Source organism: Dermacentor albipictus, chromosome 2, assembly GCF_038994185.2.
Source record: "Dermacentor albipictus isolate Rhodes 1998 colony chromosome 2, USDA_Dalb.pri_finalv2, whole genome shotgun sequence".
Taxonomy (NCBI): domain Eukaryota; kingdom Metazoa; phylum Arthropoda; class Arachnida; order Ixodida; family Ixodidae; genus Dermacentor; species Dermacentor albipictus.
In genome coordinates, this window is record NC_091822.1 from 89,861,300 (window position 1) to 89,880,770 (window position 19,471).

At 43.1% G+C, this 19,471-nt stretch overlaps 1 protein-coding gene across 1 annotated transcript; it reads left to right on the top strand.

Moving 5' to 3' along the window:
- Window positions 1-4,395: 4,395 nt before the first annotated feature.
- On the top strand, window positions 4,396-13,799 carry LOC135900982 (glutathione S-transferase 1-like). The gene is made up of 4 exons (XM_065430607.1): window positions 4,396-4,661; window positions 11,836-11,894; window positions 13,126-13,267; window positions 13,794-13,799. The coding sequence occupies exons 1-4, from the start codon at window positions 4,521-4,523 to the stop codon at window positions 13,797-13,799; spliced, it is 348 nt and encodes a 115-aa protein (XP_065286679.1). The 5' UTR covers window positions 4,396-4,520.
- The last annotated feature ends 5,672 nt before the right edge of the window (window positions 13,800-19,471 follow it).

A 19,471-nucleotide genomic window follows, 5' to 3' on the forward strand; every position in this document is an offset into this window, starting at 1 on the left:
GCCCTCATAGACAACATATACGAACTCGTCCAAACAGTTCCTTCCTGAGTTTTAAATGCAGCAGGTAATATCGGCCTGCGTTTTCATTTCATCTTATTTTATTGTTTCTGGTTCTGATTAAGAAATGAGAGATCAGGTAAAAAAAAAAGCAAATGTTCTGAAAGCGGCATTAAGGAACTCTATAATACCTCCAGTAGCTCGTAGGATCAAACCCTACCGTACAATTGCAAGTGGGTCATCCCGTTCCCACTGTCCCAGAACGGGCACTCAACAGTATGTGATTCCTAAAATGTTTTAAGTAGTTCAATATTCTACAAAACATCAATATATAAAATGTTTGTCGCATAAAAAAAAACTTCCCCAGCTCAAACCCACTGGAATTTTCTCGTTAGGCACGAACGTTTACGTGATACAAAGCGCCTTTGAAAATTACCTTCAACCTCTAAGAAAGCAATGCTAATTTGTATTTGAAGAAAGAAAAGATACCTTGCACTTAAAATTGCATTGATCAATCAGCAGCAATTTCTCCATCTTTATAAGCTGCGAAATGTTACCAACATCATTCATATTTGGAAATGTTACAGCAACCCCCCGAAGGCGAGTGCTATTTTCGGTTTCAGGGAACATGCGCGCTCCAAGCGGTTTTCGGACATCGTAACTTATTTCTTTTTTTGTGAATTTTGTGAATTTTCCATCGGGCAAAGCGCCGGAAGCGGTTGTCTTCTTGCGTCCGTCGAGCTTATTTCCGCTCACCCTTGCCACTCGCTCAGCGATATTACGAGTCGGATCGCTCTTGGTCATCTACTTCGGTTGTTGTCGCAAGTATGAAGATGGGAAACATAAGAAAGAGAAGCTTCATCAGGCGTGCAACGAACGGAAGACGCAGGAAATTAGTTCAATCAAGCATTAGACGAAGTTGGCTAAAGAGGGGCATCACATGCGTTGCGCGGCTCTGTGGTGCTCTGACACCGGTTATTCCTGTCCTGCGAACTTTTCAGGTTTTCCTAATGGTAGAAGGTAAGCAGATGTATTTAACCTTATTTTCTGATCAGGTATTCATTTTGAATTAGTAAACCAGTCCTGTGCAAGCTTCAATGGACTGACATTGGAGCGGTGTCGCTCGACCCATTCGTCATGACGGCAGCCCAACGGCTGCCGGTGAAATACTTGTACTGAAGGGTTTGAGTATGTGTTTGTTCGGCTATACATTTTGTGCACTGTTCATTTTGTCGACACATACAGCCAAGTCGAAGTAACGAAGGAAGACACAGCCGTGATGTTTTATCGAATTTCAATAGCAATGATGTCAAAAGGATGCACGTACGTAATTTCTTGTTGTGTTTCGATGCAGCATTACTAATATAACGTACCGAAGAAGGTGGAAGTTCTCTGAATTATTTGAATTTCGGAGAGCAGATGGTAGCACACGCTGAGTTACCTTGCTTCAGGCTCAGCTTCAGTGTGTGCAAGTTTTTAAGGAGCTGTGTTCTAACGAGGAGGAATGTTATTTGTTTTGCCGGAAAAGTGTTTTTATTAATATCAGTACTACAACTATAGATTTCATGGGACCAAGCTGTACTTGAATACTTGTATTTCTAAGTTAAAAAATATATATATTTTTTAAAGCCGTACCTCATTGATTTCAAAATTTGCGTCATGATTCGGCTTTCCCACAAGGTCTATTGGCGCAAATTTGAAAGGCATTGACGCGAGCGTTCCTTTGCCGACTGAGGGCTTTATAGGAAGCCCACACTGCTTCTAAGTTTTTTTTTTTTCTTCAATGCTAAGCTAACTACGATCAGCCTCCGTCAAGCAGCGCTACAACTCTAGGTCACTCTTGGTTCATTACTTGCTTGGCGCGTTCATGTCGTAGCGAAATATCACCGACACATTTTGTACATAATTCTATTCCGTGAAGACAAAAGGCAGCAAAAATGGCACTTGACTACTGCTAGTGATTAAGACATATGATAGTGATAGTAACGATAAAACTGGAAAATGCATCAGGCAGTCATCTTTAAGGGAGATAGAAAAAATAATTATCGGCAGTATCGCCATAACAACAAGCACATCGATCATGTGCAGATAATAGTTGAAATGCAATAAATAATTTCATCGAAAGTCATTTCACCTAAAGAAAGAGAAGACAACATAGCTATGCTCTATTATTTCTTGCTTTTTACCCGCCGTAGTTGCTTAGTGGCTATGGTGTCGGGCTGTTAAGCGCTAAGTCACGCGATTAAAATTCTGGCCGAAATCCGATTGAAATACGGCGGTCGCATTTAGATGGAGGCGAAATACGCACACACCCGTGGACTTAGATTTAGGTGCACGTCAATTAACCCCAGGTGGCCGAAATTTCTGGATTCTACCACTACGGCGTACCTCATAATCAGAAAGTGGTTGCGGCACCTAAAACCCCATCATTTACTTTTTAGGTCTGACTTGAACAGGGAAGTGTTACGCAGAACAGGAGGAATACTTAATAAATCAGATGGAAGTTCTGTGCATAAAAGGCGCTCAGCAAGGTGGGAAATCTGTGACGTATCGTTTGTTCTCCATAATTTCTACCTGTGTGTGGCACAGGCCAATGCTAAGAGTGACGTGTCTTTTGCGTTACGGTGCTCCTCCAAGGCTTGCAAAAGTAGATGAAAGCGTTATTTTGATTTAGTTGTTGTTTATATACGTGAACTAACTAATAGTACAATGAATAATGACTGTCACATTGCGAAGTTTTCGAATAGTGTTTGAGAGCAGCAGTGAAAGGGCCCACTACAAATGAGGCAGCAACTTTTTCTTTTTTCTGTAACAGAGATGGTTAGAATTTGTAACAAGGTTAGTGCGCCATACATGAAAACAGTAATCGACGTCAGGGACAAACAATGTGCTTTATATGAGCATCTTACTGCTGAGTGAAATTGTTTTTTTTTATAGTGTGCATGCGAACTATAACATGCCACTGCTCTCCAGCAATGGCATTGGTATGCGTATTGCAGGACATGTCAAGTTAAGAAATACACCTAATCGTTTAGTAGAAGTGACAACTTCAATTGTAAAAGAGCCCAGCACAATGTCACTAGGCAGAGATATCTCCTTGTTTTTTGGAAGACGCAGCAGTCTTTTTGCCTTCTCGCTGTTTATTCTTAAGCGAATTTTCAATTACCGCAGGTGTATTTTCTTGGCCACTAGATTGGCACTGTCAACAAGAATATTTGATCTCTAAAGGGAAGACAAGACCGTCGTGACATCGGCATAAATTATGCCTGTACTGTCAGGTCCAACGTTAACTCAGTGATGATGATAACAAACCGAAATGGTTCCACGATGTGGCCTTGAGGGAAGCTTGTCCTAATCGCGGTAATTTTTGCATGGTTTCCTTGAAATAAAAGCAAAGTTCACTCAATACATCACATAAAAAGTTACAAGATATAGTGTCATGCTAGTATTTCCGGCAGTATGTTCATTTGTAACAAGTTAATGTCATCACTATAAGACCACCTACGCTAAAAATTTAAATTTCGGAAGTGTTCAAGTAGTAACAATATTCATCGCATTAGGATTGCAAATGGAATGAGTCAGTACAGTGTTGTTTGAACGTTTCTGGTGAGTATTGTTAGGCATTCATGGCCTTGAGTTTCGCAAAGTTTTAGCAGCTGGAGCTGCCATCTAAATGCAAAAGAAAACAAATATGCAAGGTGTCAGCCGCCCAAAGAGTCACAAATGTGCGGTCACAAGGCTGATACGAAATATGCATGTAGTTGTTAAAACACGGGTATTTCATATTCTTAGAACACTGCAAAGATTTATGATATACTACGTACTGTACGTGATTTAGTTCTTCATCTACACGTCTGTCAATCCTGGCCGGGTGGATTAATAAATAAAGAGGCAACTGCGCGTGCTTTGCTTTAGCGACGTCATTTATCAGTGCTTAAGTGTGCTGCCGTAGTGAACACAACACGCGTTTCAATAATCCGTGAATTGTCCCAATAAAGTGAGCAGATTGTAGGTCAAGTCCCCAGTATATTCATTGAAATGACGCTGCACCTTGTTGAAAAAAGAATGAGGAAGAAACCTTTCATTTATTTAGACACACAAATACCTATCGCTTAAGCACAAATGTTGGCCCATATGTCGGAAACGCGCTTCAGGGTATGTGACCTATCTCCGGATGTATGAATCTGCGCCTCTCTTCATAAAAAATAAATGTTGGCCTGCCGCACTGGATGGTGAGCTCGGCAAACAGGCTCGAATCAACTGGGGCATCGTCGAGTCGACAACGGGCGCATGCCTCAGCGGAAGTCAACCCTCCTCCCGCCACTCTCTATTCCAGAATATTCCACAGGTTGCCAGTGCCTTTTCAGGTCTCACTTTCGTACCGCCGATATCGTTTACGCTCACGTTACGGCCTCTTAGGAAGTTTTTACGAGTTCACTAACTATCGAAGGCTGTTTTCGCATGGTTTCTTGCGAGTAAAGAATAATTACAGCAGTGACACTGACGCAACGTCAAGGAGGGCAATGACGATCGAACTGTATGCGATTGTGACGAGAGAACCTTGCTTCTTCATCAGGATGCTGGCAAAGCAAATAGGCATTGAGGTCAAGCTCAAGGCTCTAGATTACGACAAGCAGGAACACCTGTCTGCCGAATACGCCAAGGTGAGTGCTTATCGAAAAGGAAACATTGGCCAAGTCCCCGTACTCAATCTTACTAATAAAAAAAATATCATAGGGGTCTTTAAATACCCACTCCTTACTGAAAAGGGGTGGGAAGGAAACACCATTCGCTAAAGTCGTCGATTACGAACTCTTCAATCACTGCCGCCAGAACAACGCCACTGAGATGCTAGTGGATGAGTTGACAATTCAGAAGGGGATGGCGACCAACTATCTAACTATACGTGTCAGCAAGCCGACGAAGGACGCATATTGTTTCGAGTCTGAATGAATTCAAAAGCAGTTGTCTTACCCTAACTATGAGCCTGATTAAGTCTCCTGGAGCACAAAGACCTCTCCCGGTTATTTGCAGTAATGCCAAATTAAGACTCAATAACGTGGTTCACCTGCGACCAAAGCAATTCAGTCCTACGGGCGTGTTGCAAATGCTCTAGAGCTTGCGCGCGAGAACTGAAAATGCAATAAAGCCTTGCGGTAACTCGTCAAAATGAAATGCGGCTTTTGGTCTGCTTACAGTTTGGATACTGAAAGGCAAAAATTTTCACGCACTGGAGCCTGTAAACCCTTTTCAGATATTTTACTTTCTTCACTCATTTCGTTCCCCCAGAATCTTAGTCGGTCTAGAAGAGGGAGCACAGTTAGGCAAGTAAACATTGTGACGCAAGTTTGATTGCACGAAAAAATCTAACCGCATCCCAGGTTAAGACTTGTTTCAGCTATTTAAGTTAGGAAAATAAAGTATATGACCACTGCAAGTCATTACTTCATAGTTGTAGCGAAAATGGTTTGGAGAAGACTGCTTGATCAAGCTGCATGAATGAGGGGCTGAAGTAGTTGCTTTTACACATGATGACCTCGACGTCAAAATAGTTGTCGCTGTGGAAAAAAATAAACAGGCATGCGTGGCACAAGTAACAACTTCACAGCGTAAGCGGGAGGACCGGGTCCGCATGGGCTCCAATTTCGGCAGCAGGCACTGGAGAGTCTTCGCTGCGAAGTATGTTTGCGTCGTTTTATCGACTATGAACTGAACTATCTGCCCGGCGTCGACTGCGAGCTGCGGCTAGTGGTTGTCTCTGCAGAGGGGTCTTCCGAGTCCGGCATTGCCTGGTTGAAGCCGTGCGCGTAGCTCTACGATTCGCTTCTTCAGTAGTTCTTGGTACCTCGCAAACAGGCGCAGAAATGCGTGGTGAAGAATAACCACAGGTATTGAGACTATGCGGCGTACATTTCACATCCCATTAACACGTGGCACGATACGAAGCAAGTGCTACACGTCGTGACTACTGGTGGAATACAACTCAACTGCAATGCAAAGCTTCGACGCAGTGACGCTACGAAGCGCGCATCGTACATCGCATGAAAACTGGCACGATACGATGCTGCAGCTGCTGCTGCTGCTGCTGCTGCTGCTGCTGATGATGATGATGATGATTTATTGGCATCCCATTTGATATGGGGCGGCAATAAAGACCAGCCAGCCTGCTTGATTTATTCAGGTATGCTATACATCCTTCTCGTTCTTACATTTTTGTATACCTCTCCTTAATTTATTTTCTTCCTCAAAGCTTCTCCATCTAACTTGTACTGCTACCGAAGCAACTTCTACATAGTGCGCCACCTGGTACAATAGTATGCAACAGCAATGCAAAGTGTGCACGTAACGACGCTACGCGGCGCGCGTCTCAACGCGTGAGTTCTCGTGTGCTAGGACGAATCTATATGGCTTCCTATCGCACCAGCCAGCAAATGTTGCAGGGCCCGATGGTGGAATAGTTGACTACCGCGCAGAGGGCTCAGGTTCGATCCCACTGAGAACTTTTTTTTCTCTCTGTCATTCCGGCCGATAGCTGCGACGGACGCAGGTGGCGGCGGAAAACATCGCCAAATCAATGATCCCGTAACAGCTATAAGCTCATACGAGCTCATCATGCAAGAGTACAGAAACATGATTTGGCTTGAAGTACATTTGAAGTGTATTCGGCTTGAATTGAGAATTTTGGCGCGGCCATATTTATTTCACAGCCAGCTCGAGGAGTGCCACTACTAGTTTTCTTTTTATATTTTTCAATGGCGTCCAAGGTGCTACTGAGCAGTAACAGTTGTAAAACGCCTTGCATCAATTTCTATAGCCGTCTGAAGGAAAGGTCTTTGTTAAAGCTGCAAAAAAAGGGGGATGTGTTATCGCTAATTTTTTGGCACTATCATGTGAGAAAGAGCAAGACCACTTTTCGGCAATTCTTTCGATAACTAAAGCATTTCTCAAAAAACACATGCCTTGCAATGACAATCGTAAATTGGTTTTGTCGAGCGCAGCCGACCAAATGCAGAATATTCTTAAGAGCGGAAAGGTGTGCAAATTAAGTTGCACATACCAGTCCTGAACCTTTTCTTTCTTGAAGTTTTTACAGGCACGTAATTGCCTGATTACTGATACAGGCTTGAAAGCTAGCACGGAAAACTACACAGAACTCACTTTAATTGTGTCGTTGGGAGTCACGTGCATTCACGCACGTGGCCCTCGTGCTGATACACGAGTGCCACAATCGCCTCCCAGATTCGCATTGTGCCAACACTTTGCTTTTAGTCTCAGAGGGACGTCGACGCTTTCGGGTTTGATATGACGCTCACGACGTGCCGCTACATTAGTGCGCTTAGTAAAGCTCCTTGATACCATGCTCCTTCGAACCAGCCCTCAATTCGTATTTCACAGAGCAGTTTGCTCTAGAGAAACGGGATGGCGCTCTCGGCGGAGCACCGCACGTTGCCTCAGCGAAAGCGCACTAATACGAAACCATTACCGCTTGTGCCCAGCTAGAGTGCAGCTGTCGGAAATGCAACAGGGTGTTCGCTAACGCATTATGCTCCATTCAAGTTGCAAAATGTGGTTTGATACAGGCCAGATGTGTGCAGTAGTTGCTTGCAAAAATAGTGACTGATATACTGCGAACTACTATGAATCTGTGTTGCCATGTCGAAGAATCGTTGCTACATAAGGACTATCGTGTTGTTGGGCCTTCGCGATGAACGGCTTTCATTGACGACTGACAAAAATTTAATCGTGGTCAGCATTGTATCTCCCACCTCCGAAGAAAGGACTTAAACTTCGACAAAAGTGAGTGCTGCTCGCTACCGCAGTTTCCTGGCTTACTACGTACGCCCATCTTATCGCTTGTGTATCAAGAACAAGTCAATGGGCACACTTTTTATTCAATGCGCTGAAGCATGCGTGATGGCCTACATATGCGGTGCACAAATGTTCAAAGCTTAACCTGTCATGACGGTCCACAGCGTTAGCGAGTGACTAACATTAGCACGTCTTTGCTACAAGGTATAACGAAGTACAGAACATCTACGTTCCAAAGCTTGCGTGCGCGGCAAGAACAAACCTACAGCAACTGAGCACACGCATGAGCAATTAGGCAAAAAATGAACAATGAGACAGTGACCGCACCAAACAACCTTACTGAGGCAGAAACGCAACAAGTCGTTGTTTCAAACTGTTCGCCAATAGAGAGCGTAAAGTAAAGAACACTCGTCAAGATTTCATTCGTAAGCGGAAAGACTGCACAACTTGTAATACTTTCCTAGCCCCGCTTCTGGTACAAGCTCCATATACACTAGTCGCGCCATTTGGACAAGCCGTAATGAGCTCCGCAAGTGCTTGCATCTCCTCTGAAGCCGCGGTGGAAGCTTCGTGTCGTCCTCTCAATCACCGTCTACGATGACCACCGAAACAGATGCTTGATGAGCCGCACTGGCGACATGCACAGCCATCGTAAATATGCACTTAACGGAGGCAACTGAAGAAAGCAATGGACGCATCACCACGTGAACAAACAAGGAGGCGCTCAGGGGATCCTTTTTGCCATTGGCGCCGCTACATGGATGGATGGATGAATGGATGTTATGAGCATCCCCTTTGGAACGGGGCGGTGGGTTGTGCCACGAAGCTCTTGCTACTATACTGCCTAAGGTCCTACCTAGGTTAAAATTAAAAAAAAAAATACACTGTGAATTGCCCCAACCAAATTTGCTACTTCCTACAGTGCGTAGTGTCCCTGTATATACTCCCGCAGGGAGCAGAGTTGCGCATAGGTCAGCCGATGTGTTCCAGCTCTGCAGTGAAAGCAACTTCTCGACGCGCAGGAGGCAAATTCAGCGCGGTGTTCCATTTGTTTTCTTCTCTGCTGATCGTGTGCTACATGCGGCAATTGTTCGCAAGCGGTGAGCAAGATGACACTTTTTAATGCAGGATACGCTCGAACGATTGGCGCAGCCGGAGGAACGCCAAACCCCCAAAATGTTTAGCTGATATGTACATCTATATGTGTACATATACAAACACACGCACGAACGTACATATAGGAGTAGGACCCCCCTCGATCCCTATATATTCCCTGGTATTCGGATTGCGTGATTCGCAATCTGAATATCGCTTCATGATGTCCAAGAACAAAAAAACAGGCCGCTTTTATCTTCTTCCTAAAATAGATAAAGTTCCGGTTGAAGAAATGTTTACAGCAGAAATCCCAGGTTGGCCTATTGTGTCTAATAACAACACACCTACTGAGTCACGATCTAAATTCTTAAATCACCACCTGTCTAACATACCCACCACCCTCCCATTTTTCGTTCAAGACACGCCGCACTTCCTCCGAATTATCGATGGCATCAACGCCAACCAAATCCTTTCCGACCGTGCTATTCTAGTCGCTTTGGATGTTTATGCCCTTTACACTAACATTCCCATGAGTGAAGGACTTGAAGCTGTTTCTAGATCCCTCGCAATCAATCCCCAAGCGCAGGCTCGTGAAGTTTACTTATCGCTACTTAGGTTAGTTCTCACGCTCAACCATTTCGAATTCGATTCTATACACTACCTGCAAACTTTCGGCACTAGCATGGGTACGCCTTTCGCTCCCACGTATTCGAACATTTTCATGGGACAGCTTGAAGCAGACCTGCTGAAATCCTACCCTTTAAAACCCCACAATTATCTTCGTTACATTGAAAACGTATTTATAATATGGGAACGCCACACAAGCGCCCTAAATGACTTAATTAGCCATTTCAATCGCTTTCATCCGAGTAATAAATTTACTGCTCACCACTCTCCTAGTCAGATCTACTTCCTCGACACGACGGTCTAGATAGAAAACGGAAAACTCAGAAGGACACTTTACCGGAAGCCAACAGATAGCCAGCAATATTTAGACTACAACAGTCGTCGCCCGCGACATTGCAAGCAAGGAATGTTTGTCAGACAAGCGAAACGGATAAGACGAATCTGCAGCGAAGACCACGATTATATCCACCACCTAAGTGACCTTAAAACAACGCTACCCGAAAGGAACTATCCCCAAGTTGCTCTCGATAGAGCTTATGATGCCGCGTCAAGATTGGAGAGACAGTCGGAATCGGCGAAGAGACTGTCCACACTAGAATCTGACAGACCGCCGGCATTTATAACAAAATATTGTAATGCACTCCTAAACATAAACAACATCCTAAGAAAATACCACCGGATATTATCAGGTAACGAGCGTCTGCGAAAAGCGTTCCCGGATGTATCTAGGGTTACCTATCGCCGAAACAGGAACATTAAAAAGATGTTAGTGCACGCAAATGTCAGCCAACAAAATTTCCCCTTAATAAAAGCATGTTGTCGCCCTAGGTGCAAATCCTGCAGGCACCTTCAAACTGACATTAAAATTAAAAGCACCGCAAATAGTTGCACACATGAAGTCAAATCTATCTTCACTTTTACAAGTTCGGATGTGATTTATACGCTTGAATTTTCCTTCTGTAAGAAACAATATATCGGTGAAACAGGACGATCAACGAACGTCAGATTAAACCGACATCGCGCGGACAAAGCTAAAAAGCTTCCCAAAGCCGTCGCCGAGAATTTCAACCAACAAGGTCATAACTTTGACGAACTTAAACTCTACATCTTACAGTCGAATTTCCGCTGTGAACGAGAAAGAATATACAGAGAATCATACCTTATCCATAAGTTGAAGACATTGCAACCAATAGGCATAAACGTTTCAAAGCTTTAGAATCTATTCACTATGCTAAATTTCAAGCTATAGGCAATAACACTTAGTTTGATTTCTTGGCGTATCCCCTCCCCTATATTTTTTTTTATTTTTTTTCAGTGGGCGTGTCGGACGCCCTTGACACGCCGGCTAACACGTGTGCTTTGACAAACCGGGCGGAGGGGGTGGCCCTCGCTTTGGCCTTGTGCACAGCGTTCCTTTACTATCAATTCGACACGCTAGCACACCTTCCCTCGTTGCCGCACCCTCCCGCCTTACACACTCTCCCCTTTAGAAGAACCCCACCAAGGAAAGCATACGTCGCCTTGAAGAAGACAAGTCCACTAGTCGAAACGTTGGCTCCTGCTCTCTCCTTCTTCACGTTTCGCTCATTTGTAAGCAATGATGCACTGCCTCTGTGTTTGCTAACGCCACGCAAACGCCAATGCGAGGGCCTGCGGCTTCGTCAAGTTGTCCATGTGGCAGCTTTTTATGCATGCCCATCGCGTCATGTACTAATGCAAATAAACGTCATTGTCATATGTATCAAAGCGATCTTAAAATTATGCGCATTCCGGTTAGAAAAGAAGAAGAAAAAGGCTTACGAGAGCGGTAAACCTTTTGTGTTCCAGAAGTTACTAAAGGTTACGTGAAGCTGACATCTCGAGAATCAAAGCAGTAAGTATAATTAAGTGGTCAAACACAAACAAAGTGAGATATTCATTGCTTCACTGTTTCTGAGAATAACCTATTGCACACATCGTAATTGCATCCAATAAAATAGGTGACTTGAAGAGACAAATTTTACCCGCAGAAAAAATAATAAAACGGGAGGGCATAACGTTTTCGTGACATTTTACTCACTTGCTTCGGCACAATTGTTTCAATCGCAGCCTCAAAGGCGATCACTCCTAACGACGCATTCATACAATTCGTCTGGTGTAAAGTAAAGTAATGTGTTTCTTAGTTAATGCCGGAGGTGCTTTCTTAATCGCAACTTTCTCAGTGTGACTAATAGCACTCAATAAAATAATACGGGAGCTGGTGGTGGCTTTGTGGAGGTGGAAACTTACTGGAATGATGTGCCTGCTTTTGCCTTGTTTTTTTTTTAGATAAGCCCTTTGCACAAGGTTCCAGCAATCAACGATGATGGCTTTATTTTGTACGAAAGGTGAGTTAACACTAGAAACGTTCCTTTGCCTAATTCTTTTTTTGTAGTTTCAATGTAAATAAATATGAAAGAAACAGACGGTGTACCGTATATTGCAGACCCACACTTGTTGATGTAAGACAGTGGATAAAGCTTTTTAGCCACCACGAAAACTGAACCTCATAAAATGTAATGAAAAGACACCATTCTTGCATGTACTAAAGTTCCGTCTAAGCTTCTCATAATCAGATGGTACGAGTTCTTACCTACTCCAGAGCGTGTGTATTGATAGAAAATAAACTTGCTAATAACCTGCTAACTTGTTTGATTGTTAACTTTTTGGATCCTTTAATAACATCATAGGAACACCTTTTCAGAACAAGGAATGCAAACTTGATGGGGATGCTTAGTTAAACAAACTACCTGGTTCAACCGAAAGTCTCTAATTTCGCGCGCTGGTTATCATAATACACTACCTCCATGATGTATCACTTCTCTGATAGCTCACAATCAAGAGTTCCATGCCCGTTCCTGAACGTCCAAAATTGTAGATATTCATAAAATACAATGTACATTGTTACGACTGGCCTGTGTGGCGAACACACTGGTGCGACTCGACTGGCCTGTGAGTTATCCATATGGGCACTGTTGGCCCTGGTTTGCACAGATTTCATACCCCTCTCAAAGCTGTAGGTCATCCGCGGGCCGAGATTGACATTGAGAGTTGTACTTCGAGCTTTCGCACTAAAGACAGTCTGTGGATAGCATACACGTCTGTGAACATCTCAGCCAAGTTTGGTGCCGTGTCTAGTGCGGTATGTAAGAATAAAAAGAAGTTCATTGTTCCTGCTATGAGTGCCGGTTCGTCAGCCATTCGCTAGTTTTATGGGAACGTAGCTAGTTCCCAAGTAGGGTGAAAACAGTAAAAGGGCACTCGTGTGTAATCGTAACCTGCACTTTTAAAATTCATTCCTTTGAGTCTGTCTAATTAACTTATTATTCACCTTCACGCTGATAAGAGTATTTTGCTATGTTAAGCAGAAATAGCAGAAGTCTGCGTAGACGAAATTGTTTTGTTGGTGCATCTTTATGCTTTAGTTTTGTTTGTTTTTCTGGCGGGGTGATCACTGATAAGCATTTCGAGAAAACAGGGTGCACGTAAGCAGCTTTGCGAGATTAAAAATAATGGCGTCTTAAGCCAACCTAGTTGCTAACCGCTGGAGTTTTCTTTTCTGCCCCGCCCGTTTTTCAGCACTGCCATCTGCTACTACTTGCTGAACAAGTATGCTCCGGCGTCGCCGCTCTACCCGAAGGAGGTCGAGAAGCGTGCTCGTGTGGATCAAATCTTGTGCACTGTGTCGAGCTTTGTGCAGCCAGTTGCTTCATCCTACATCGTGAGTGACGACGTGTACATGCTGAGCGAAACTGCATTAAGTATGTGTGAGCGGATGGAAGAAGGCGGGTCCGTACGGCTCGACTTTTTTGTTAGTGGCAACTATTCGAAAGATATATAAAGCCAGAAGAAAAGAGAAACTAAGTATGTTTATTTCAAATGTAGATATAGTAAAGTAAGTGGAAACATCGTGTCGAGTAGGAAGAAAAATGGAGTTAAAGATAACTTCCTGCAAGCGGGAGCCGATCTCACATATCCTGCGAACTCGTCCGGTGCTGTGCTTTGGGAGTTAAGCTACCGCGGCAGTGGTCGTCCCGCCCGCTTACTTGTTTATGTCTGCAACGTTATTTTATTTTTTAATATTCTCTTGCTTTCTAATCTTTTCCGCCCCTTACCCCATCCCTCTGTGCGGAGTAGCAAAGCGGGCACTTGATCTGGTTAACCTGTCACCGCTGTTCTCTGGTTAATCACCTGTGACCGCTTTGATCTGGTTAATCACCGCTTTTTTTCCTTCCTTCCTTTTTTAGCCCTGAGAGCTTCAGCCCGTTAAAGACCCTTGCAGCCTCAAGCGTCAAGCCGTATGCGAGCTTATACGCAGGTCACTGGCCGATACAATAATATATAAATATATAAATAAAAATTAATAAAATAGATGTTTTTAGAGGAAGCAAGAGCTAAGAAAATAGGCTGGTAATTGACCCCAGGATAATTTGTAATGCACCCTACATCTAATTCGGAACATGTGTGTTCGCCACCCACCTGTTGCAAGTTATCTGTACGTTACCTGACTTCATAATCGGTTTTTTTTTGTACGACAGCGGATAGGATCTGCGACCGGTAAACATTTTTAAGATAACGTTGGCATATTACCTAAACGTTGAGTTTGGTTTTGAGAAGAACGTAATGCGGTGTGCATTACAAGCGGAAGCTTCAGGTCACGTGCTGCTAAAGAAATATATGTAAGAGGAGAATCGTTTTTCTCGGCCACCATGCACTACTGCAACCTTGATGAGGTTTTTTGCATTTCAAACAAAAACCTAAAATCTGGTGATTGTTGGTTCAGAATTATTTTGTTTAGGTCGTCAACATTTTATTAAAAATGGGCAAAAAATCGAAAATTCAACTATCAAGTTTACAAATCTGTCATTAGCAGTGAAAAATGATATCATAATTCTGTGAATTATGTCTAATAGTGCAATAGCGCACAAAATTGATGTGTTACACATAAATGACAAAATAAATTGTGATATCAAAATGCAGCTATGCAGAACCCTTTACACGATGTAACAAATTCACGTAACATATAAATTGACATATCAAATTTGTCCACCATGAAAGGTATAATGGATTGCGGTTATAGAACCGTGATATCTGTTCTTGAAGCGGAGCTATTAACTTCCAAACTTCCTGCTTCTATGTTTCTTTCGAACTTTCAAAATTTTGAAATTTTTTAAAACAAAATTCAGCCTCTAAATTTAAATTACGCTTGCAACATTCGCTAAAATTTAGCTTTTTCCCTCAAAGGCAACAAACTTACTTAAAGTTGGTCAAGTCGTTATCTGAGAAAAGTGATTTTGCATTTTACATGCATTTGAATAGGCCGCGTCGAAGTTGGGCCCGAGGTAAAGCTTCCTCTGAATTATGTTCAATTGTGCCAGGATTGTGACTACTTTAGCCTTTCGCAACCTTCGAAGGCCTTGATTATTTTCGATCTGATGAAGTGCATTTTGTGTTTTACACCCACGAATAGAGCACGAAAATGATGACGAGCCATTGAACTCGGAAGTACATATAACAACAAATTTATGCGGCCATTACTGTGGCTTCGCCATTGCATCGATAGCACGATTGAATAAACTCACATTCTGGCCACGTATGCCACATTTTCGTTAGTGACGTAGACAGAAACCCAGTGTTCTGATATTTATTTCGGCGAACAGAAACGGTATTTTGCAAAACTCATTTTCTGCTTTTTGCGGCATCTTCTCACACGCCTAGATGAAGATTTGCTAAGCAAATACCTTGGACATTTTCTGAAAGCATGGCATGTTTGTAGCAATAACATTGTAGGGAAGTACAATAATGAATTTCTGTTGGGACTGGTTGAAATAGATTGAAATAGGTTGAAACATATGGTTCGATACTGTCGCGATAATGACATCCGTTCAAGTGCTTTGCAGTGCATGTGAGCTGGTGCGAGGAGACAAAGCTTCCTTGCATAATAACGAAATGCTCTAATCATGCCCTCTATGAAAAGCAGCGCTAACAGATAACACAACAAGAGAATAAGACAACAGGACTGCGCGTAGCTCATTCGCATGTGAAACATTTATTGTAGAATACACACATTAATAGTCCTCGGTGTTTTTCCTCTGATTTTCCTCTTGTCCCGGCCGTCAGCTTTGCCTCCTTAGAATGATGACACACAAATAGCCCAAATATTAACCTCGCTAATGACTGACTGACTGAATAAACTTTATTGAAACCAGCAAGAGATGGTGGCTGGGCCTAGGCCTCCCACGTGGGGACGTCGAGGTGTTGCCTCTTCGCCGCCTCACAGGCCTGCTGCGGTAAATTTTTTAATGTTCAGTGCTGAATTGCGGAAGAAACTGAAAGGTGGTCCGCATAAACAAATGCCTTCGTATAGTGACCTGTTTGATAAAACACGCCACACAATGGAGCAATGGGAGGCGCACCTAACCAACTCAGACCTGGTAGGACAACAGCCCCTAATAAAACTGGTCAAGCGAGCGGCAGAGGCTCGTGGGGCCGTGAAATATGGGGGTTCGATCATTCAACGAAAATCCTTTTAAACAATAAATGTGTATCTCCCTCTCTCTCGTATACCGGCCCAACGAAGAAAGCGCTTCTTTCATGTGGTATGACCAAAAGAAGTATTTTGCGCTCACAGTTATAGAAAAAGAAGAAATAACCACTGAAATTTAATTATACATGTCAGATAGAGACTGCAGTATCCTTCAAAAGTGCTCGTATGACTTTTTTTTGCTGCCCTTCACAGCGAGGCAGTATCGTCAAGCGAAACAAACTGACAGGAGACGACCTACGAACGTTCGAGGCGACCGTCCTGTGTCCGTTGGAACAGCTGGTCGGCGATAAAACGTTCGCTGTCGGTGACACGCTCACAGTGGCTGACATCCGGCTTGTCTCCATCATGGCATGTTTTGTGCCCGTGAGTATACGACATGACGCAACCACCATCATTCCGGCTTTCCGCCCAGTGCATGTGCCATGAAGGATGAAAGGAAGCGATATAGTTTTCCCTGTGCTATTTTAATTGAAAGCATTCCTGTCCTAGGGGACACAGGTTTGGTGGTGTGTCTGGCATAGGACCTCTTTCGAGAATAATCGAGTAAAAAAACAAAGAAAACACAGTTTGGATGGTCATCTTTCATGACTTTTGCCCAGAGTAAGTAAAAAGCGCTGGGCCCCAAAAGAAAGGGCGTACAAGGGCAAAATTAACCGTGACGTCAATGCGCCTCTTAACAAGATACTGCTTTGCGTCAAATTCAGGGCACTCTTGCTTTATATTAAACGTTGCAAAAGTAATAGTTCGAGAGTGCGCTCCAGTGCGTTACCACTCTGCACGGCTTCCGTCCAGAACGCTCTGATTATGGGCATTGCGATCACTCTGAATTAGATGCCTGTGCACTTCTACAGATGCACATACCGAGCGCGACGGGGCATGTGCTGTTACCTATACATACATGAATAATTACATCAATGCTGTACAAAAGCAAGCATGCTTTGCATTATTAGATGTCAGCTGTACTTGATTCTCACATTTTTTGATGCCATTCATTTCTCACGATATATAAGTAGCGTTCACATAGCTGATAGAAGCTAGTGAAAAGTCACGCTGTTGACTGAAGTAACTGCTCAGCTGGTTGTAGTGAGCAAGAAGTTTCCTGTACCGTAAGACGCTCGTTCACGTGACAAGGTGCTATGGCACCTCTAGCAAATTATATTTGAGAGTGAGGAGTTCGAGAGCTTTTGTACGACTAATCCCCTTTCTTATTATTTAGCAACCGCTATTTAGAAGCTCGCAAAAGGAACTGCCGAAGGAGTGAAAGGCTCGCGTATGACTTTCGCACTTGTTAATTATGCACTAAACAGCGCCAGCTACAAAGGATAGCGCTGCAATGAAAAGTAAAAAGAGCAACAATATGTATCGAAGCCGGAGGACACAAGAAAAGCTTACTGAAGAGCGTCAGCTCCGCAAGCAAAAAGTTACAGCGAGGCAAGCGTAGCGATATTTGCACACGGCTAAAGGTGTTGACTGCGGGAGCATTTGAGAGAGTTTAGGCGGATGCAGAACATAAAAAAACTTAAACAAAATAGAGGCTGCACACTAGCCATAGTAATACACCGGGGCCACTTATATTACGCCAATGCACTCACTCTGTGGAAGAGTAAGTCGTAATAAGATTACTGCGTAATACTCGCAATTTCCGCAAAAGTTGCACGAGAAACTTCTGAGAGCTGCGAGGCGTATGTGCAATCTTATAGGGGAAGGTTTCAGTCAAGCTAAGGAAGAGTGTTTAGAGGAAGAAAAACAAAAAAAGGCAGCTAGTAATTTGACCAAAATTTTAAGCACTACCATCTATAACGGCCACAGTATTACGCTGAGCATGGTTCGGAATTTGCACAACGTCCTGCAAAAAAAAAGAAAGGAATGATGCGCCTCGCGAGAATTCGCTGTGCAATACCTTGATTTATCGCACTTTCTGTCTGTCTGTTGTAGCTTTTAGGGTAACCTTTTACCTTTTGTTCCGTCCAAACGATGCACCATTTGATCACTGGAGCTGCAGAAAGATTAGTTCGTGTGCTGTGTCGAGGCGAGACCTGATCTGCTCAACATGTAGGTACGGGGAAATCGCAAACCTCTGATGTACCTGCGATCTGGAAACCCAGTGCTGCTTCTAACCGCGACAGCTTTATTCCAGTCTTCTTATTAATGCTTCCGACACGTTCAAAAGCGAGGATTGTATGAGAAAATTGTCATCGCGGTACTACTCTCACCGGGTATAACCAAATGGTTTGTGAGAATATTCGAAGTTACGAAGATAAATTGAATTATCATTGCTATTACACGCATATAGTCGTAAAAATTCACTATTACATAGTTTTCATATATTGATTCCTGGTTGAATGTAAGGAATAACAACATTTAATAAAGTCTCTCGGGGGAAGAATCCTTACGAGGGGGAACTGTTACGAACCATTTTACTATAGAAGAGCCGTGGTATATAGTTCCACAGATGCACTAGTTTATGAGAACAAGCAGAAGATGCAAATACTGCTGAAGTATCTGCAGTCACTAACTGTGCGTGTCTTGCATTTAAGCAGCCGCAAGTCTGTCATCACACTGTCGTCACACTGTCCTCACACTGTCTTCACTGTCGTCAATGTGACTTGACTGTGCACCAGTTTTTGAAAAGGTGGTGATTATTGGCAAGGTTAGGATGAAAACCGAAAATACTTGAGACGTTTTATACCAGTGTACGAGAGCATGAAAAATGCGTCACTGTTCCTTCCATGTCTCTGAGCGATAAAAAAGATAGCTTTATAGATAAGAAAGTATAAAGTCGAAATAGTGAGGGCAGAATGGTGTGTTTAATAATATGAAGAATTCTGAACCTTGCTCAGGGCATTGAGCATGCATTGGCGGTTTTATGCTCGAAGGTTGATCCGTTTTTTTTTTTTTCAAACATACGTCATTCGCTACTCCAGCGTTGTAGTTTCTCTTATTTGTGCCACGTTCCTGTCTTAATATTTTTCGCTGGGGTTCTCAAGTTGCAATATGAACCAACTGGCCCAGAAAGCAAGAGTTCTGTTGCCTCGATTTCGGTGAAGCAGGCAATTACTTGCTGAGTCTCACCATGATTGCATTACATAAGAGGTGGTGTATGTCTTTCGATGAACAAAATGTTCTGGGTGCGTCTGGTGAAATGGTGTTTCCTCATTTGAGCCCTGTCATTGTCATTGTGCAGCAGATAAATAAGAGCAATTTCAGTAGTTTCTCAGTAAAAGTTCTCAGTTTACGGGATGCCTAGTTATAACGGTCGTTACGTGCATGTGCTAAATACCAGAAACAAAATTTTGTTACTAAAGGTAATAAATGCATTAAAATTAGCATACAATAATTCAGCCATATGAATACATTACCTTCCGGATTCGAAGACTG